The sequence below is a fragment of the Phocoena phocoena genome, chromosome 8 (assembly GCF_963924675.1).
Source record: "Phocoena phocoena chromosome 8, mPhoPho1.1, whole genome shotgun sequence".
Classification (NCBI taxonomy): domain Eukaryota; kingdom Metazoa; phylum Chordata; class Mammalia; order Artiodactyla; family Phocoenidae; genus Phocoena; species Phocoena phocoena.
The window spans coordinates 96,228,863-96,250,667 of NC_089226.1; the positions used below are offsets into that span (position 1 = coordinate 96,228,863).

The 21,805-nt window shown below is 53.5% G+C and overlaps 1 protein-coding gene across 2 annotated transcripts in view; it reads left to right on the forward strand.

The window, feature by feature from the left end:
• The first annotated feature begins 249 nt into the window (after window positions 1-249).
• Window positions 250-21,805, forward strand: part of CREB3L1 (cAMP responsive element binding protein 3 like 1) — a 34,165-nt gene continuing 12,609 nt past the window's right edge. For both annotated transcript variants that reach the window (XM_065882244.1, XM_065882245.1), the window contains exons 1-2: window positions 250-351; window positions 19,002-19,230. In XM_065882244.1, coding sequence (XP_065738316.1) covers window positions 250-351; window positions 19,002-19,230 — 331 coding nt within the window. The remainder of the gene's footprint in view (window positions 352-19,001; window positions 19,231-21,805) is intronic.

Consider the following 21,805-nt stretch of genomic DNA (forward strand, 5'->3'; position numbering starts at 1 on the left):
GGCTAAATGCCCGCGGTGCGCCCGGGGCCCCTGAGCCCAGCCAGCTCTGCGCCGCTGCCCTAAGGCCTCCGCGGCCCCCGCGCCCCCTACCCGGGGCCGCGCAGCCTCTGCCTGCCCCTCCCCCGGGGCTCTGCCCGGGACCTGCCCCCCGCCCGCTTGCCAGCGCTCGGGCCGGAGCTCTGGGCAGGGCGCGCCGCCGCCCTGGAGTGAGGGAAGCCCAGCCGAAGGGGGTCTCCGGAGCCTGCCGCGATGGACGCCGTCTTGGAGCCCTTCCCGGCCGACAGGCTGTTCCCCGGATCCAGCTTCCTGGACTTGGGGGATCTGAACGAGTCTGATTTCCTCAACAATGCGGTAAGATGAATAGTCTGTGTTTTCCTTCCACCACTCCTTACTCCTCTTCGCGGTGCACCTGGGGCCCCCTGAAGGACTGGACTACACAGCACTGGGCAGAAGTGAGGGAGGGGGCTCGGTGCAGGGTCCCCTTGAGAGACACGTGCTTAGAGCTCTGAGATTTGGTGACTAGATCCCTCGACACCTCCCTAGACCCCGAACCTGGCGCCTCTGAGCTTGCGCCCGTGCACGGTCCTCCTGGAGGCTCCGTCCATGGATACCTTGGCCTCGGCCTTCTAGGGGAAGGGAAAGTCGAGGCGTCGGGGCCATCTGATACGACCTCAAGAAACACCAATTCTGCCCCCCCCCCAAGTCTTCTAATCGTCCTCCACCCACCCTGGGGTTCCGGGACCAGACTGCGCGCAAATTGGCGGCGCCCTTTCCTGCGCCCCCTTTAAGACCTCGGTGGCTCTGCGTCTGGTTCTCCGCTGGGGGGCGCACAGGGGAGTGTTCGAGGGCCAGAGACCAGATGCCCCTTGGGGGGCCAGAGGCAGACCCGAGTTTTGTGCCAGACCCGGAAATATAGGGGTGCTGCCCTGGCCTCCCCAGGAAGTCAGGCCGGAGACCCCCCAGGGAGGGACCTCAACTGGTCAGCGCAGCACAGGGTGGTCGCTCAGAAGGAGGGAGGTCTTTCTCTAGGTCTGTTTCTCTGTCCCTTATGTCTCCCTGACTGTCTCTCTCTCCCTGTGGCTTCGTGGCTGTCTCTGTCTCCGGGCTTGTCCTTCTCTTTCTCTTCCCCTCCCTCCCTAAGGAAACGTGGCTTCTTTCTTCTTCGCTCCCTCCCTCTCTCAGGCTCAGCCCTAAGGCCCTGGGGGGCGGGGGGATGGGCTCGGTAATGGGAGAGAATCTTTGGGTTCAGAAGGGCCTGCCGGGATGAAATGTGGGCTGCTTGGGGGATCTGGGGGGATTCCCCCACCCCATGCAGTGACCTGCCAGTCTCTCCCTCTTCCCCTTCCCCCCCAGCACACACACACACACACACACACACACACACACACACACACACACACACCCAGTGATCATCTCAAGGGTCTCTATTTGCTGGCCTCTAACTCCTGGGACTAAGATAAACCTGGAAGACAAGGGCCAAGTGCACTGAGACTTAAAGGACTGGGCATCTTGGACTTCCACCTAAACTGTTCCAGGCTGCTGGTGGGGAACAAGTCCAGGGACAGAAACCTGAGTCAAGGAGGCATGGGGTGAGAGGTCTCCCGGTCCTCCATTAGGCAGTAGACCCAGGTCACCCTGCTCTCTAGGAAGGCCCCTGGTTCCAGTCAGAGAGAGCACACTTCTGCAGACAAGCCGAGGGGAAGAGGGGAGAGGGCTTGAAACAGCAGTGGGGAGACCTGGGTTCTAGTCCTGCCTCTGCTTCTGCCTCTCCCTGTGAGCCTGGGCCATGCAACCAGCTTTCCTCCCTGGTCCTGTTTCCGTGTCTATAAAATGGGAAGAGGTTGGATCATTCTTTCTAAGGATGGTCTGGCACAGATCCTAGGAATGAAGTAGCAGGGATCTTGGGTTCCATACGCCCCTCCTGGAGTTGGTAACAGGTACTGGTCAGAGGGAGGGAGTTTGCTGCAGCGTGTACCTTTATGGGCAGAGCCCCCCGGTGAGGTTCCCTCAGCCCTCAGCAGCTCTGAGTTGGACTTTCTTCTGAATGAACTCTGCCGCCTACAGCCTCTTCCTGCTGCTCCATTCAGCCTTGCATCCCCAGCTGCTCATCTGGGCCTTGGTCCAGCACAGGAAAGGAGGCATGATCATGATCAGACAGTGGTATCCAGTACTGGGACTGGGGAGGGAAAGCCCTGCTGGGAAAGCTCCTTATCTCAGGCCTAAGCAAGGCCAGGTGAGGCAGGGGGAGAGGAAAGACTTTCTAAGAGGAAAGAAAACTCCTGGGCTGGGAATCAGGAAATTTGGTTCTAGCTGTGCTTCTGCCACCAGCCAGCTGGGCAGTTCAAACAAGTGACTTTTATTCCTGTGGGCCTTGGATTCCTCATCTGAAAAATGGAGATACAGAAGCTTCCCCATAGTGTTATTATAGAGATTTACTGAGAATATTAATTAAAGATTAATGCAGGACGATGCCTGCCAGGTAAGTTTCCATAGTTAACATGCTCTGGAGACTAGATGGGGTAGTGGTAAAGAATACTCTGGTAGGAGTTGCTTTGTGACCCTGAGCAGGTCACCTTCCTTCTCTGGTGCCTCCATTGTTTAGATGTCTAAGGTCCCTCCCAGCTGGGACCCCATACCAACCCCATCCCCAACTCCCTCTTCATCCTGCATGAGGACAGGAAAGTGTTTCCAGGGTTAAAGATGGAAAGGGGTGAAGTTTGTGTGCTTCTCAGTCTGGAAGATGGAGGGTAGGTTATTCACTATGCTTCTTAAAAATCCAGATAAAAGCCATAAAGTCACGGTGGAAACCGTGTGTGCTCTGTTACTCTGTACAAAAGGCAAAAATCAAAAAGGATGCTTACCCTGAACACAGCTGTGTAAGAAATATGCCATTGCTTGGACAGAGACAGGAGAATGAGTTGCATACTTTGCATAAGCCATGTGTGCTTAGCGGTGGCCAGGGGTGCTGTATTTTTCCTTCTGTGAGAATACCTTCATCCTATTGCAATCTTGTCTATGTGGTTCTCAGAGACATCCCTCGGAAGGAGCTGCCCTTCCTGCCAGATGAGGGGGCTTCTCCTCCCATCCCCTCCCCACTCTCCCACAGTTCCTGATGGGGCCTCCCTAGAGCCGTCTTCCCTTGGACCCTGTGACCCCTCAGCCCCTGGGCAGGTATGAGAGAGGGCCTGGTGCTCAGAGAACTGGGATAAAGGACCAGAGGGAGAACAGGTCATATCTCCAGAGAGAGACACTAGGTCCATCCTCCGGCTCAGGGGAAAGGATGACTCTGGTTTCTTTAGAGGGCAATGGCTTTGGATCCCAGAGAAGCCCCAGCTGGGAGGGTGTGGGGAGGAGGAGAAGGAGGAAGAGGAGTTCTGTTGTCTCAGAGGGGCACAGCAGGAAGCTGCAAGGATGTTTGCCCAGCACACTCATTCACCTCCCAGCAGCTGGTGAGGCCAGGTGTGGGAATGACAAGGACCGGGGACCAGCCCAGGGGAAGGGGGGTGGTGAGGGCTAAACCTGATCACTGCTCCCCAGGCCCCCAGCTTGGCTTCTCCTGTGAGCTGAGTAGGGAAGCAGAGAACCACTACCATTACTATTTCTACCACCCCAGCCTTTGGGGGATTTAGGGAGATTAGAGAAGTATGTGCATTTGGGTGTTCCTATGTCTGTGTGTGGGCCTTTAACAGCCCTTAAAAGGGGAGGGGTGCCAGCGCATGTGCCTGTGTTTCTCTAAATTCTCACCAACAGGAAAGAGGACCCAAGGGCCGAGGCACTCTGGTCTCCAAGTAGAATCCACTACAAAAGAGCTAATAGAGAAAAACTAATGGAGGAACCCAAATCTCAGCGCTCCCCTTCAGGAAGGGAGATCGCCCCAGACACCTCCTTCTCTAAAACACTAAGTTTGTTTTGGGCAGCTTTTAATTTTGTTTTTGCCCCCCCCCCACTAGGATGTGAGCTCCTTGAGAGCAGGCGTTTAACTGTCTTGTTCACTGCTGTATCCCCAGTGCCCAGCACAGTGCTTGGCACAGAGGGGGTTTCAACCAACCGTTGCTGAATGAATCCTTTTTCCCTAACCCTCAGGCCAGGCCCCACATTTTTTAAGGAAGAGGAAAAAGGATGCTCTCTACTCCCAGCCATCAGGGTCCTGCGGCCCACACTGTCTCTGAAATTCAGGAAGGTTTCCAATGAGTTATCATTGCCTTGAGTCATCCCTACCCTTGGCACAGACCCCCACAACCCCTGGTGTAGGATAGTCTACAGCTGACAGATGCACAGCAGATTTGAACTTGTGGTTTAGGCTTCACCCTGAGCACCAGTTGGCTCTAGGGCTTCCATCTTCCCCAGTTTCCCCTTGTCCAGTTTGCTGGGACTCCTGGATCCACACTCACCCAGCTTAAAACTAAGTCTTTTCTAGTCCTGCCGCGGGGCCTTTGCACATGCTATCCCTGACATCTAGAATGCTTTCCAGTTCTCTCCACCTCATCTTACTCAGTTCAAAGGAAGCCTCGTTAGCGAAGCCTCCCCAACCACCTCAAGTGGGACCCCTTATTGTTTTGTTTCAGTCCGTTGTTGTTGTAATTGTTGTTGTTTTGGCCTTGCCGCACAGCATGTGGGATCTCAGTTCCCTGACCAGGGATCAAACCCTATGCCCTCTGCAGTGGAAGCACAGAGCCTTAACCACTGGACCGCCAGGGAAGTCCCTGTTTCAGTCCTTTGATTTCTTCGTAGCTCGTATCTCAATTTGCTGTTACTTTATCAGCTTATTATCCACTTCCTCTGTGAGAAAGCAAGTTCCCTAAGAACAGAGGCCATGTCAGTTGTGTTCATTGCCATAAAGCTAGCACAGTACCGTGGCACAAAATAGGCGTTTAGTATAGTAAAACTCAACCATAAAACAATAAGCTGAGTCCAAAATTTTCAATCATCCAAAATGTGGAGTTATGTTGGTATTTTTCAGTTGGTCTGTACTATCAGAAAAAGCACAAAAGTAAAGATTGTGAAACCTTAGTGCATATGCAGCAAACCAAACTGAGGAAGCTCCAGAGGAGCACGAGCCCCACAAAGATAAGAGCTTTTCCCACCTTTATTTGAGATGGGTCCCAGACATAGGACAGAAGCCAAGTTTTGGTCACATTGTAGTGTACTTTGCTCTATTCCAAGGGTCTACTGTATTTGTAGAGAAAATGACTTCAGACTCCCTTATAGGCAGTCCCTATAAGGGAAGGGGAGACTGTTTTTAAAAAGACAGGCCTGAGTGTTCAAGAAGTGTACTGATAATTCCAGAAGGGGCCCTGGATTCTCAGGTTCTGGCCTAGCCAGCCCTGAGGGTGATGCGGACTGGGTCCCACAAAAATGCTGCCTGTGTCCCCATCTGCTGTGAAGTCCCTCCGGCTTCCCTGGACCAGCTGGGAATTCGCTTGGTTATTTTTCAATACATACATCCGTCCTTTAACAACTGGGAACTAAAGGAGCGCCAGTGTTGGTCACTGTGCAGAATGACCTCCAGCCACTCACAGCCAAATGAGAGAGACAGAGAGGGAAGCAGACAGAGCAGCACCGCGGGGCGCCATGATACAGCAGAGCATGATGGGAGCCCAAAGAGGAGCCTCCAGCCAGGCTGGAGGTCATGAAAGGTTCTCAGAGGAGGTGACCTCCCCACCCTCCCTCTCCAATATCCCCATCCCTATAGGCAAAGGAGTTACTGGAAGGTATTTCAGCAGGGAGGACTGGGGCCGTGTCCCTTTTCCTGAGCCTGTTATATAAGCATCATTGGCCCCTGTGCAGATGAGAAAACTGACACTTACAGAGGAGGGGACATCTAAATGCTGTTCTCGGGACAGGGTCCCATGGAGTCAAGGAAGAGAAATCATCATCTTCTCTCCCGCTCTTGTTCTGGTTTGGACTTTGCCCTCCAGTGCAGGAACGTTTGGGATCTCAGATAGCAGAGGGGCTCCGCCATGACGCTCACTCACTCCCATCCTTAGGGCACCATGGATGCCTAGAGCTTTAAGGGCAGAGCCAGCACGTTGCCTGGCCTGTCAGAGGAGAGACCGCACATCCCATCCCCTGCCCTCTCCTCATCCTCACTCTAGGATGCCACTCCCCGGCCCACCTGGGAACTTGGACCTTTGCTCTCTGCAGTTTCCAGGACTCCCCAGGAGGGTCTGTTTATGTCTGGCCTGGCCACTGTGCCAGGACAGGGGAGGACGAAGGCCAGCCCCGCTTTGTGTCTTCCCTTCCCCATACGATGCGCCTCCTGCAAGTCCTGGTACCAAAGCCCTCTCAGAGCATCCCACTGTGGGACCTGGCTTGCTCTTGAACCTCCCTCAAGAAACCAGCTCCAGATGCTGGAGAACAGGCTGTTCTTCTGGAAGTCTCAGCGCTCCAGGGGGCAGGATGGAGGAAGAAGATTTGGGTGGAGTTAAGTCAAGACCATGAGCATTGCTCTGGCTGGAACACGAAGTAACCCGCTTCAGCAGGCAGAGCAAATGGTAGAACTGGGGAGCAGGACTGGGCAGAAGGTAGGCATGAGGATGTCTGGTTCTGCGGAAGCTGGGAGGGGCAAGAAACAGCCCAGAACTCTGACCATCAGAGAAAATAGATCAAGGGTGATTTCCTTGGAATGTCAAAATCCTGATCCTTATGAACTGGACATACCACATCATGAGCGAGGCCAACTTGACAGCTGGAGGAATATTGGGCTTCTCTGCTGCCGGGCTGAAGGTGCCTCTTCTCCCAACTCTCCCGGGACAGAGCCCTCACTGCAGCTTCCTTGGCCCTTGGCCCAGGAGCCATTTCACCCATCACAAAGAGGCTGACACATCTGGGCTGGGCTGTGTGGTCTGACAGAACAGCTGGACAGCAGCAGCTGTCCCCCTCTTCTTCTTCCAAAAGAATAACAAAAATGAAAGCAGCAGTGGAGTAAGGCAGGCTCTTCAGGCCCTCACGGAGAGCCAGGAGGCAGTTTGAAAGCAGCAATTGAGGGGACTTGCTGTGGAGGCAGACAGGCCCAAGCCTTTTCCCATGTGTTCCCTGCTGCCTAGAATGTTCTCACCTCTCCTCACCTCATCTCCCTAACTCTCTGTGTGACCTTGGGCAAATCACTTCCCCTTGGTTTCCTCATTGCTGAACTAGACTGAGAGTTCTTTGAGGGCAGGGAGTGTCAGGCAATTGTTTTTATCTATTCACTAGTTATAGCTGTAGTGACTGGGTGCTCAGGAAATGTTTATTTATTGAATAGATGGAAGGAAGGAGTGAGAAGCGGTGATGGATGGATGAACGAGTGGGTGGATGGGTAATGGGAGAAAGGACACTCCCACACTTCAGCTTTGATGGTACTTTTCTTTTTTTAGATGGATTTTATTTATCAAGTAGTGAATCTTAACCTAAATCCTACATCTACCTTTCACTCTATCATGATGGCCTTTTCTTTTTTCTTTTTTTTATTGGAGTACAGTTGATTTACAATGTTGTGCTAGTTTCAGGTGTACAACAAAGTGAATCAGTTATATATATATATATATCTCCCCATTCTTTTTCAGATTCTTTTCCCATATAGGTTATTACAGAATATTGAGTAGAGTTCCCTGTGCTATACAGTATGTCCTTGTTAGTTATCTGTTTTATATATAGTAGTGTGTATATGTTAATCCCAATCTCCTAATTATGGTGGCCTTTTCTATTATGAAATATATCATGCACATAAGAGAATATATATAATGCATGTATATGAATTACAAAGTGTAATAAAATGGATACCTGGGTACTCACTACCCAGCTAAAGAAATCGACCCAGCTCTCAATATCCTGGGCTCTCAAAGTTGCATGAGCTTGGGGAAAAGTTGAGCTGTAGACTCTAAATCCATTCCATTCTGGGCAGATTCTGAACAGACATTCTCCTGAGACCTGGTGTCTATTCCCAGACACCACCTGACCAGACAGCAAGTCCACAGGTCAGAAGGCAGATACCCCGACAAGCGCTGGGGAGCCAAGCCATACCTGAGGTGGCATGGGGTGACCATTAGTGGTTGGTTTTAGCCCTGCCCAGACCTGGGAGCAAATTCTGGCTCTCACCATTTGTCATCTGTGTGAGCTTGGACAGGTGCCTTAACCTCTCTGAGCTTATTTTCCTCATCCATTAAGTAAGGATGACTGTAGCACACAGGGTTCTTACAAGGACTCAGTTAGACAACTCTTGCAAAGAGCCTAGCACAGTGCATGGCACACGGCAAGCCCTCTATAAACAGTAGTTGTTGCTGCTGTTTTCATTCTGATTGTTGCTGTCCCTGCCCAAAAGGACGGTCCTCAGCATTGGACTGCCCTTGGAGGAATGTCCCATCTTCATGCCTTTGTTGACCCCTAACCATAGGGATTTTATTTGCCTACCTGTTGGACCTCTCTGGAGCTTTAAGGCTATTTTCTTTGGGTAAAGGCAAAAGACCCCAGGCCTCTTCTCAGGGCTATGTCTTTCTGGGCATCAGGAGAGGGATGGCCAGGGATAAGCAAATCTGGGGCCCCATGTGAGGACCCAGTGCCTGGAATGGGGGCCCATATTTTGTATCTGGCCCTAGGTGCTGGGATGGGACAGCAGGAAATCGATCATTATTCCTTCAACATCCAGTGTTGTCATGTGTGCTTAAGAGCACAAGCTCTGCAATCAGAGCTTGGGTTCAAATCCTGGCTCAGCCACTTGCTAACTGAATAAACTGGGTAAGCTACTTAACTTCTCTGTGCCTCAGTTTCCTTAACCATTCAATGGCAGTACTAATAGTACCTACCTGATCTTCTGAAACTTAAATCAGGTACTGCATGGAAGGAACTAGAACAGTGCCTGGCATATAAATATTAGCTATTATTGTTATTAGGTATACTGTATGCCAGTCCCTGTGTGAAGCCCTGCAGAGGGTTCGAGGATGAAATCCATCCTATATCCTACCCTCACGGTGGTTAAAGTTTAGAAGGAGAGATGGGTCCCATTGTGGATAATTAGAGTCCAAGGCATGATATTAACCAGTGGCCGATGAATGCTACAGTGGTATAAGATGGAGAGGACTCCTCCAGCTGGGTGATCAAGGAAGGCTTCCTGGCGGAAGCAGCACTGAGTTGGGCCTTAAAGGCTGATAGGAGTTAGAATGAGGAGATAAAAGGCAAAGGCCTTCCAGGCACAGGGAATGGTACCAGCAAAGGCCCTGCAGCCATGGAGCTTACAGCAGGTTTAAGGAACTGGGAGCAGTCATCCAATGAGGCTGGAGGGAAAGGAAAGATGAGGGGTTCCAACTATAGTGGAAAGTTGAGATCAATTTGTGACAAACCTTGAATGCTGTGCTTCGGAGCTGAGAGTTTTTTCAGCAGGCAGAAGGGAGCCAGTGATAGTTCTCAATGATAGTTCTGAGCTGGACAGGGCAGTGGTCCCAGCTCCCCTGAACCGTGTCAGTGCTAGGAGGTCTAGAGTCCATTAGGGCATCCCAGCTGTCAGCCTGTCTGGATGATCAGGGCCTCTCCCCCAAGACAGCGTTGTGGGCTCCTCTCTGTGCCCAGAGCAGGCCGAGGCAGCAACTGACCCCAGGTCCCTTCTCTCCTCTGATTTCTACCCCCTGCCGTGATGTCACTCTCACACTGGCCAGGAGCACCAGTTCCCTTCTGGCTCTCTCATCCCCAGCACTTGGGGCCAGGCTGGCCTGGGGAGGCCCAAGGCAACTCCACCCTTGTGGAGACACAAGCTGTCCCTCTTTGGGGCTGAGAGCTCCAGTCTGAACCATGTCGTGCCTCCTGGCCCAACCCCAAGACCCTAATGGGGTTCCCTCTCAGGACCCTCCACTATCAGGCAAAGCACATCCCCATTGATCCCAGCGGCCTAGAAGGATCTGAGCCCTCCTTCTGAGCCCAGCCCAGCTTGGCACCTCCTCTCCTTGGCCCTCCCACCCATCAACTGGGACAAGATACCCAAAGCCCCTTTCATCATCCTCCCGGAGAAGAGGCCCAACCCTGCCCTCTACCACCCCAAAGCCTTCACCCCTTTCTCTCCCAGGGCTGCAAACCAGTTCCACATTTGCGATCTGGCAGGCACTATCTGCTCCGAACTTTCCCCTCCCAGTTAGCTCAGGCTTCCATCTCCCCGCCCCCGCATCCTTCATAGTCAGACCAGGGGGTCTGCAGAAGGGGAAGGGCTCTTGCCTCTGGTGACCCCTTCAGAGGTCTGAGAGGCAGCTGGACTGTGACAAGGAACCAGAGGGACAGTGGACATGAGGCTCTCCCAGGGAGAGATGAAAGAGGAAGGGTAGGAGGCGGGGCAGAGGCAGAACTTGAGCAAGCATATGAGGGGATGAGGGCTTGGGGGTGGTGAGGGAAGGAGTGAGGTGGTTCCCAGCTCAGCACATTCCTGAGACATCTGGACGTGCTGGAAGGGCCCCAGCTGGCCTGCATGGCTGTGGCTCCAGCTTCTCTGCTCTGTGATGTCAGGACCCAGCATTTCCCCCTCCTCTCATAGTCCCGCTGGCCTGGGGTCCACCTTGGGGCTGAGGTGGACCCTCAGCCTGGGGTCTCCTCCCTGGACCTCTCACCCCCAGTAAGCAAGAAGCCCCTAGGGCAGTGGAGGAAATGCCTGAGTCAGAGGAGGGCCCAGGCCTGATGCAGGAGGCAGCCATGAGAGACCCAGGGGTTTGCCCATGCGACTGACTCAAGGCGATTCCTCCTTTGGGCTGGTGCCTGCCCCCTCCCTTCTCCTTGGAAGGGAGATGGAGACAGAGGAAAGACTCTGGGAATGGCTGCTTACCTTGAGCTGTGTGATCCTGGGCAAGTCCATTCCTTCCCTTGGCTCTCAGTTTTCCTCTCTGTAATAATAATGATAATAATAATAATAATAGCTACATTTGAAAAGAGCCTTCTATGTGTCTTGCATTGTACAAAGCACTTTACAAATGTTGTCTCATTTAACCCTCACAGCAGCTTCACAGGTGGCGTAGATATAAGTACCCCTACTTCATAGCTGAGACAGAGGCTCAGAAAGGTTAAGTAACTTGCCCAAGGCTACACAGTAGGCAGCAGAGCCAGGATTAGAACTGGATCTGTCTGCCTCTCTTGCTTATAACCATTGAACTACATTGCTTCTACAAGTAAATGGGGATGGACCTAATGATGCCAGAATTCCTTTCAGCTCTAAAATTGTAATGATTTCTTTTGGCTATCGTGGGGCTCTTCAAGAAGGGCAGGGGCAGGCATTAGTCACACACTGGGTGGGGGCAGGAGGGCAGAGTCAGATGGCTTTGAAGCATCAGATCGGTCAGGAATCTTTGGAGGTCCCCTCCTTGGAGCCCTAGGGAAGTCCAAACCCCAGGGGCTGGAGTCACAGCCTGATCCCCAGCCGAGCCCAGGGGTCCCACACCTTCCCTGAAGGAAGGGAGTAAATAAGGAGAGAGAATGCAACTTCTTCCAAAAATAAAACCTGAGGACAACTCAGACAGGCCCGGGACCGCTGAGGAAGCCAGAGGCCGAATGCTGAGTGCACAGAGGAGAGGGAAGAGGCCAAGGGAATTCCAGCCAGAGCCTGGTGGCAGGCTCCAGCCCAAGAGGGCCTTCCAGCTGGCCAGGGGCCGGAAGAGCAGCTCGGCCGGTTGGCCACTGGGCTCCGTTTATCCTCTGGGACCTGGCCTAACCCTGGGGACAGTTCCTCCAGAGCTGAGTTGGGGACTGTGGTCCCCAGGTACCTGGTCTGGCTGGGGCTTAAGAGCAAAAAGGCCTTGGGAAAGAACAACCCAGAGAATGGGTGCAAGGGGCCCCACCAGGGAGGAGCCGAGGGAAGGCGTCCAGGCGCATGGAAACTGCCTGGGGCAGAAGCAGGCTGGCAGCAGAGCGGAACTCAGGGCAGTCACTCCTGGAGGCTCAGCTGCAGAAGGAAAGGCCTCAGTCCATTTGCTCACTGGCACATTCCTTCATTCGCCCACTCAGTCACTCAGTCACTCAGCAAAGAGCTGAGCACCTACCACGTGCTGGGACCAGTGCTAGGCTTTGGAGACACAGATGAGAATTGGACACAACGAGACACAGAGGTAACATGGCTGGATCATTTCAAGCTATACTAAGGAAGTTGGAAACTAGCCTAAGGACAGCGGAAGTCATTAGTGGATAGTGAGCAGGGGAGTCACATGGTCATATTTATGTTAGAAGATCCCAAGGTGGAGAATGTTCTGGAGACAGATCAGAGTTCAAGCCTTGCACCTACCTTCATAAATGGGTGGTCACACCACTAGTCAGGAAGCCCTTTGGGAGCAGGAACTGGGCTTTATTCATCTCTGTATCCACAGGGTTGGGCACACAGTAGGTCCTCAGTAAACACTGAACAAACGCACGAGTGATGAATAAGTGGATGGGACTAGATGCCCTTATTCTCCAGAGGCCCCCAGCGCCAGCCCTGGCACTTAGTCTCCAGTGTCCTGAGCTGTCCCACAGGGATCCTCCGGCTGCTGCCTAGGGACCAACATCTCCAGCAGCCAGACCCTGGGCTGCTGTGCCCTCAGTGGTGCCAGTCACAGCTAATCCCAGCCCTGGGCGGCGGCACTAGCGGCCATCGCTTCCTTCTGCCCAGACAGTACCTGGCACCCACCCCAAGGCTGCGCCACAGCACATGGGCCGCCCGGTCAGAAGATGCCAGGGGCTGGCTGGGAACTTGTAGGCCAGCTCTTCACTTTCCTGAGGGACCTGTGGTCTGGCCAGGGAAGGGCTACCACAGTGTCAGGAGGGGGAACTGGAGAGCCAGACTAACAGGGCTGGGGGCTGCAGAGACCGTGGACCCTGCTCTGCACAGCGGCAGCCTGTGGTGGGCACCAGCCTGCCCTTTCCTCTCCCACTTCTCTTCTCCAGCACACAGGCACGGGAAAGCTCAGACCCCATGGTACCTCTTCCTCCAGTCCCAGCCCTCACCATCCCAGTCCCAGGCAAGCCCGGGACTCCCAACGCTCCCTCGCTGGGGGTCACATGACTCAGGCATGTGGCTTGGCACAGTCAGCATTCAGCGCTGTGGTGTTGTGAGATGTTGTGTGTGTTTGTGTGAGAGTGTGCATGCCCACGTCTGTGACCGTGACTGTCTCGGGTAACTGCACGTATGTGTGTGTATGTGCGCACATGGGAGTCTGTGTCTGTCTGATCACATCTGAGGAGTGTTTCCTTGTTGGGTCTGTGTCAGTGCCTGCCAGTGTCAGCCTATGTGAGCCCAGAGAGTGTGTATGTACATTAGTATCTGTGCCAGGCTGTATAGGGAACAGTCTGAATGTGTCTAAATGTGGGGATCTTATGTTGTGTGGTGTCAGGAAGATGGTGTTTCCCTGTGTAAGAACCTCACAGCCCACGTCTGTGTAGCATGTGCGCACACACACACACACACACACACAGGGAAGCATTTCTGCTTATTTGGACTTGGGCTCTGTGGTGAAGAGTTCGGTAGGGGGAAAATATGAAACCTCAGCAGCCGCCTTCCCCAGGCCTGTGGGGAATGGGGGATGAGAGTGAGGTTGGAGGCTGGAACAATGTGCTTCCCCTCACCCCTGTGCCCTGCCAGGAAGGCTCAGGGAGGGGCTGCCTCCAGGGATGAGGAAAACTGGCTCTGTCCCTTCACAGTCCCCAGAGATGCCAGAGCAGAGGAAAAGAGGCCACTTTCTGACGACTAGTCCACTTCACCCTATGCCTGCCACCCCTGCCTCAGTAGGAACACAGACTATGTTGGGGAATGGATGGGGAAACAGGCCTAGAGAGGAGACACCACTTGCCCCTGCCCAGGTCTCACAGCACAGATGGATCTTGAACGGGGGCCTCCTGAGTCTGAGTCTAGGGCCTTTTTTCCTTCATAGGACAGCCTTCCAGTCTACCTCTGGGAAGATACCTGGATCTCCCCCTATCCCCAAATGACTGGATGGGGATGCTTCAGGACTAGGAGGACCACTGGGTACCCAGGGGCCCGCCTCACTTCCCCAAGCCCCTCCCTGCTCTCTCTTGACCCTACCCCCCACCCCTCACCGCCACACACAGGGCACAACAGTGACTCAGGCTGGTTGCCCTTCAGCTAGAAATGGGGGCAATTTTCTAGTGACCACGAGGCAAGTAACCGTCCCGGAATGTATGGGTCAGTGGAGGAGGTGGGGGGGGGGGGGCTAACCTGCGGGGGAGGGGAAGGGGAAATGTGAGAGGACTCTCCTCCCATCGCTCCCCAGAGCTCACTCTCTCGGAAGGAATGTCCGGGCTCGGCATTCCCCCCACTCCTTATCCCACAGCTCAGCCTGGACCCACTCCGGCCTCCTCCCTCCTTCCCCCAAACACAGACTGAATCAGCCTGGACCGGGGGAGGGGGAGGGGCCCGGGATGGGGGTGCAGGCGCCGAGGGGTAGGGACCAGAGAGAAGGGGGCGCTCTCAGGCTGCGGCAGGTGGGGGAACCTTTTTCCCACACACACCCTCAGGTGACAGCAGCGCCCCCAGAGCTTTTCCTTCTCTCTGCATCGACCCCCAGGGAGGAATTAGGGGAGGGGAACTGAGAGGAGCCTCAGACGGCGCTATTACCGCCCTGGAGTGTCCCACCTCCCCCTACCTGGGACAGAGACTCCCGTTGCCCCATCAATGCGCCCAAGGTAGGATTATTCGAGGAGGGAAGGAAGTCGCTGAGCTGGAAGAGCCGCGAAGGAATTTAAGAATTGGGGCCTGGCCTCTGTCTTCACTTCCTCGGGCTCCCGGTGCAGGGTCGAGGCCACGCAGCTGATAAGGGTCTTAGGGCACCACAGAACTGCCAGGCGCCCCTGAAAGCTCAAAGGGGCCATTTCTGCCTCTGCCTCAGGTGCAGAAAGGGACACAAGACAAACACACTCTAACCTTGCGCACCTCGCGCCTTCGGCGGAAGCCGCGAGCCCTCCCCGGCGCGAGCAGTGCCCTCCTCCCTCCCTCTCCCCGCGGCTCCAGCGGCGGGTGTCTCGCAGCCTCCTCCCATTGGCCACGACCTCCGCAGATCCGACCAATGAGCATGCTGGATTCCGGCGCGGGGCGGCCTCCCGCGCGCAGGCGTTAACCTCTCTTGGGCACGCGGGGCCGACTGGACACTCTCCTTTAAACTTAAAGGGTCGGCAGCTGAGACCCGGCTCCGGGAGGAGATGCTGCGGAGGGGGAGGGGTGCGCGGGGCTGAGAGCCCGAGAGCTCGGGACCTGTCCTCCAAGAGAGTGGAGACGGCGCCGGCTGCGCGTGGCAGCCGGGAAGGAGCTTACATTGGCAAGACTGTTGGAAAAAGTCTTCAACAAGGAGGGAAACAAATCATAATATTTCCTTCTCTGGCTTCCCACCCCAGTTGCTTGGAAAGGCACCCCCAGTAGGACGCTCACCCCCAGTAGAACCCTATCCCCCTCAGAACGTTGACTCGCTGCCCCAATCGTTTTCCATCAGGTAGTCTGAAACCTGAACTTTTTGTGTGTGAACTGGAGAAAGAGCTGGCTGTGGTTTTGGGGGCGTGGGAGAAGGGACAAGGGGCCTTGCTCAAGCTGAGGAGGCCTGAGATCTCCAGAGGGGGCTTTCCAGGGCTGGGAGGAGGGTGGGTACAGAGGAAGAAGAGAGGACAGGAAGGAGAAGTTGCTCCACATTCCTTTGCAGCCCCAGAGCTGCGGATAACCTCTCCCTCAGCATCACCAATTCACTGTGTGACCCTGGTAGGCCCCTCTCTGGACTTGTTTCCTCATTAGCAAGTGAGGAGAGGGGGCGTGGACCATGGGCTTTCTCAGGTCCCTTCTGCCTCTAAATTGATGGTATCAACCAGCCATAAATGGGCTGCTCTGAGAGGCCAGACACCAGATAGAAGTAGGGCTCAAAGCTCTCTAAAGGGAGGCCCTCTGGCACTCTCGCATGAGCAGGAGGTGGGCCTGGGGATGATGGGACATCCCACCGTTGCCCCCAGAGGTCCACCCAGCACACAGGGAAGCCCTGAGCAAGGAGGACTGGGTTCTCTGTCCCCCACCCGCAATCCGCCTGCCCCTTGGCCGCCCTCCCCTTCCACTTGGCTCCCACCCTCTGGAAGCTCTGTCCTGCTGGGCCTTTGCTGCTGTCTCCAGCAGGTGGGGTGGGACTGCTCACAAAGCAGGGACCAACTGACCTCCCTCAGCAGGTGCCTGCGGGCACCCCAAAAGGGGTCTCTGAGGAGGACCTGGCTCATCTGCCTGGAATCCTTTAGGGACCCCGGCCCAGACTGGAGGAAGCTTCTCTCCTCTCCCAGGCCCGGGGAAAGGGCTTGGCAAACCCTTATCGCCTGAGAAGCAGCTGCTGCAGAAATGCTTTAGCAGCTGACTCATTAGGCTCTTCACAACCCCCTCCCACTGGGCCTCACCCCAGGCCTTTCAGAGACCCTGAGAGACAGAGACAGAGGGAGAGAGAGGGCGCCCCCAGGTGGGCTGACCCAGACTGTGCTGAGGGCGTAGCTAGCACAGTCCAGACTGTGGCTGGCTAGGTGGCTGGGGGGCATTGCACACTGTAAATGGCCTTTGGCTGAGATCACAGTCTTGGAGACTTGTTCAGCCTCTGACTTCCTGGTACTGCCTCACCCCAGGCACTGATGGGACGAATGACATACTGATGGCGTTGCCCTCTGGGGTACAAGGCGCTGTCCCTCCGCCAATAGCTGTTGAGTGTCTATCCTGGGCCAGGGGATGGGACCCAGCAGGTAAACAAGTCCAGACCCTACTACCTCAGGGAGTTCACAGTCTGACAGGCAGGCAATTCCCGATGAGGGGAACGTCTGCTGCCATTGGGGGAGGACTGGGGGTGTGACTGTGGTTGTGGATGCTTCCCTGCTTTCCTTGGCTCCCTGAGCCTCGGTTTCCCTACCTGTCAAATATAGATATGCAACTTCCTTGTCTCCTTGGGTAATTGTAAGGATTAGATAAGACAATGTGTATGAAAGCACTTCAGAAAGTTAAAACCACAAGAAAAGTGTAGGATAGGGATGGTAAGTTCTGACAAGCTGGGGAGAGGAGAGAGTACTTAAGACGATGGGTTTCTGAACTCATTTTATCATGGATTCTCTGATCCATGCTTGGTTTGGGGGGAGGACCAAGCCACCTCCCTGCATTGGCTCCAGGCTCCGTTCACCTCAGGCCCAGAGTTAGGCTTTTGATAATAACAATGGCTAACAGTTGTTGAGCACTCATTGCGTTCCAGGCCCTGTTCTCAGTGTTACCTGTGTTTGCTGTACAGATATATACGTATGTTATTTGTATACATGTGTTATATGTATTTCCTCATTTTATCCTCATAATCCTATGAGGGTAGCATTAAGCACCTAACACATATTTGATCCTCATTACAACACTGTGAGGTAGGAACTATTATTTCCCCCTTACAGATGAGGAAACTGAGACCCAGAGAAGTGAAGTAAACTTAGCAAGGAGTGAGCTAGGAGTCAAAAGCAAGCTTATCTGCAGAGCTTGGGCTCATCCCCTGCCCCCCACACACAGATGCTCATGCAGCTATGAATCTTATTCTCAGACAGAGGGCTTTTCTGCTCATCCCTTCCAGACTAGGACAGCCTCCAAGTATTCCAGGCCAGAAAGCCAACAACTCCGGACTCCAGAAGTCAGTCCTTACCCACTCTCCAGGTGGGACCCCAGGGCCAGAAGCAAAGCCCCAGCAAATTCATTCAGTCAGTAAAAAATGAATGAACAGGGAGCTCCCCTGGCGGTTCAGTGGTTAAGACTCTGTGCTTCCACTGCAGGGAGCTCAGGTTCAATCCCTGGTCAGAGAACTAAGATCCCACATGCTGTGTGGCGCGGCCAGAAAAAAAAAGAATGAACAACATTTCCTTACATATTTATAATTCTTTAGAGAGAAAAAACAAACACCTCCTATGTGCCAGCCACTGGATGCTTTACTAATAAGAGGTTTGTTGAGTAGCTACTATGTACCAGGGACTATAATGCTTGACATGCATTAACTTGTCTAATCTTCACAATAACCCTAGCAGATAGGAACTATTATCATCCCCACTGTACAAAGGAGGAAATGAAACATAGAGACATTAATCAACTTTCCCAGGATCGTGGAGACCAATATTTTTCAGACTATTTTGTTTCTAAGAAATATATTTGACATCCTTCCCAAGAAGACACACACACACACACACACACACACACACACACACACAACTGAGATTAAAAAAATCTACCAAGTATTTAACTTCCCTATGTGCACTCTGATATTTTTCTACTCTATTTTGTTCTGTTTTCTTTTTTCTTAAATTCTGGTCGTGACCTACTAAATTGATTTCACAACCCATTAATGAGTCACCACCCACAGTTTGAACAGCACTGAGTCATAGCTAGGAGCATCAGGGCCAGGATTCAAATCCAAATGATATGGCTCTGGAGCCTAATCTCTTGGTATAAAGAATGGCTGGGAAAAGGGAGACACTGGAGCCATGTGGACAAATGGGGACTGTATTAATGAGGGGGGCAGAGTCCTCAATAATCTCACCACCTCGCATTCCAGCAAAAGAGACTACAAAAGTCACTGATATTGCCTTTGGAATGCAAACTTGCTGGCATAGATACACTTATTCTTTAGTACTTAGTCCTCCCATGAAGGAAGTAGGGTGGACTGAGAAACAGACTTGGGCAATCTAAGTGATTTGACCAAGGTCACAGAGCCAGCACTAAAGCCCTGTGTCCTATCACCTGGATTCTTTCACACCATCCAGGACTCACCCTTGAGGATACTGACGGAGAGGCTAGAGACGGTGGTGGAGGTGGTGGTGGCAGTAATGTGATGATGGGGTGACAGTAGTGATAGAAATGATAATAGTTGGTATGATGATGTGGGCTGGGGAGAAGTTGGTGTTGGTGGTGGTGGTATTAATGATGGAGGGAAGAGTAACGCGGAGGTTGTGGGGACAGTGGTGGTGGTGGCAGGACTGGTGGCACCACCAGAGCAGCATCTGCGCCCCCTTTCCAGGGTGAGCTGACTCCCTCCTCTCCCCTCCCCCTTTGCTAGCACTTCCCTGAGCACCTGGACCACTTTGCAGAGAACATGGAGGACTTCTCCAACGACCTGTTCAGCAGTTTCTTTGATGACCCCGTGCTGGACGAGAAGAGCCCTCTACTGGACATGGAACTGGACTCCCCCACACCGGGCATCCAGGCCGAGCACAGCTACTCCCTGAGCGGTGACTCGGCACCCCAGAGCCCCATTGTGCCCATCAAGATGGAGGATACCACCCAAGGTAAGAAGGGGTGGCAGGGCCCAGGGTACCAGACCCGAGGAGGGACACCAGACCCAGAGGAGGGACACCAGACCCAGAGGAAGGACACCAGACCCGAGGGGGCTCCCACAAAAGCCTCTCAGAGCAGCCCCTCGCCTTTTTGTTCTTCCGCAAGTCAGACCCACAAGGGCATTTCTCAAGAGGGTCTTTGGCTGACTTAGGTCAGTGATGTGCAAAGGGTGGGTCCCAGACCAGGGGCAACACCTGGGAACTTGTTAGAAATGCAGATTCTCAGGTCCCACCCAGACCTGCTGGATCAGAAACCCTGTGGGGAGGATCCAGCCTTCCAGGTGATTCTGATGCATGCTTAGTTCTGGGAACCAGCCTTAGATGGAACAGCTGGCGGGGAGGGGAGGATTAAACAATAAATGTGGACAAGTCACCAAGACTCTAGAACCTTACCACCTCCTCACACTGTGATGTCCTCTGAGATGTTACCTGGGCGAAACACCTGCACCCTATTTTTTTTTTTTTTTTTTTGCCACATCACACGGATCTCAGGATCTCAGTTCCCCGACCAGGGATCGAACCCGGGCCCCAGCAGTGAAAGCCCGGAATCCTAACCACTAGGCCACCAGGGAACTCCCCTGCACCCTACTTTTATTGCCAAAGGTAGGGTTCTCTAAAGCTCTCCTCTCCCCCACCTCCCTCCCTTTTAAGCAAAGGGCCCTTTGAGTTTTTCCTCTCAGGTGATCAACATTTGAGAACTCCAGACTGTGCCCCACCTAGAAATGGTCTCTTTGGGCATTTCCTCATATGGCTCCATCATATTTGGACATATGTCTTAGCCTTGATAAGCCTCAGTTTCTTCATCTACAAATGGGAATAACAATAAACATTTCTATAGCACTCTCCAGTTCACAAAGTACCTTCATGTTATTATCTCATTTGTCTCTCACAACTCACAGGTGAGGTCAGAATCACTTTTATCATACTCCCCATTTGTCTGATAAGGAAAGTGAGACTTCGGGAAAGCTGAGTTATTTAGGTTACGCACACAGTAAATGCAGAGCAGGGACTTGGGAGCAAGCAGACCCCCTGATTCTAAACCTCACACCCATGCCACCCACCACACTTGCCGGCATTAAGGGGCGCTAAAGGGTACTGGCTTTGGTGTGCATCCCGGCGCCTCAACCGGCTGCTGTGTGATCTTTAACAAGTTGCTTAACCTCTCTGGACCTCGGTTTCCTCAATTACAAAATGAAGACACTAGGTATCTTGAGAATTCTGGCCAGGATTAAAAATATATATATGAAAAGTACCCAGCTCAGTCAGTGCCCAGCACATTTCATATATGTGTGTGTGTGTGTGTGTGTGTGTGTGTATGTATATATATATATATATATATAAATATAATTAGTGACTATTTCCTTATGTGTATAAAAGTCCTATTAAAACTATCGTGTCTAGAACCATGAACAGGGCTCTTATTCCTCTTTCCCTTTGGAGGACAATGGTCTTGAGTGAGTATTTTAATCTTCTCAACTATTAAATGGACAGACGAGCAGTGCCCGCTGCCAGGGTTGGTGGGAGGAATACACAAATTCACACGCAGCAAGAGCTTAGAATTAGACTCAGTGCAAGAAGTGTGAGCTGCTTCTGAGGGTCTTTGAGATTCCCCAGGGGCAGAGACGGGACTTCGTACCCAGCCCCCATCCAGCCGCTTGAGGGCAGGGACACCTTCTGGGGCTTTAAGCGGCTCCAGGGCTCGTGTCTGTGGAGGTCTCAACTTCCCTGTGTGCCCTGGCCTCAGCCCAGCCTCTGGAGGTCACCTCGATGGGGTGTCAGGCCCCAGCCTGGGGAAGAGTAGCATGTGGGGTGGACAGCCTCCCAGCCTGGCAATTCTTCACCACCCCAAGTCTATTTTTAGAGCAGTTTGTCTGTGGGTCCTTTGCAGGGGGCAGCTTCCCGGAGGCCGGCGGGCTGGCCCTGTAATTTGGGAAGATTGTGGGTGTTCTTGGAGCCCAGGGGCAGCCTGCAGCCCAGAACTGAGGCCCTCAGCCTCCCAGCAGGGTGGGGCCTAGCCTCTGAGGTGGGATCAGGCAGCTGCTGACCCCTCTCCCCACCCACAGTGGGTTCCAAAGGCTAGAGTCCCCTCTAGCCCACCCATGCTGGCTCCTCAGACCTCTGCCTCACCAGAGCCAGGTGCTGGGGCCAACAGGGGCAGGGCTGACTCCAAGTGGCACCCATCAGGAAAAGGGGGGATGCCCAGCAGCCCTGTGACCCAGGTGAGGCCAGGAGGCCCACGAGGTAGAAACTGCCCTGGGAAACCTGAGCATCAGCCCTCACTCCCCACATGCCCCCCCAGGCACCAGGTCCTGTGGATTCTTCCTTCTAAATTTGTCTCCAGTATGTTCCTTCCTCTCCATCCCCACTGCCACTGCCTTAGCATGTGCATCACCTTCTCTCGCTGGACAATTTCAACAGCCTCCTGCGGGTCTCCCTGCCTCCCTCTGCCGGGCCAGTCTGCACACACAGGCAGAATGATCTTTTTTAACATTACAAATCTGAGCATGCTTAAAACTCTTCAGTGCCT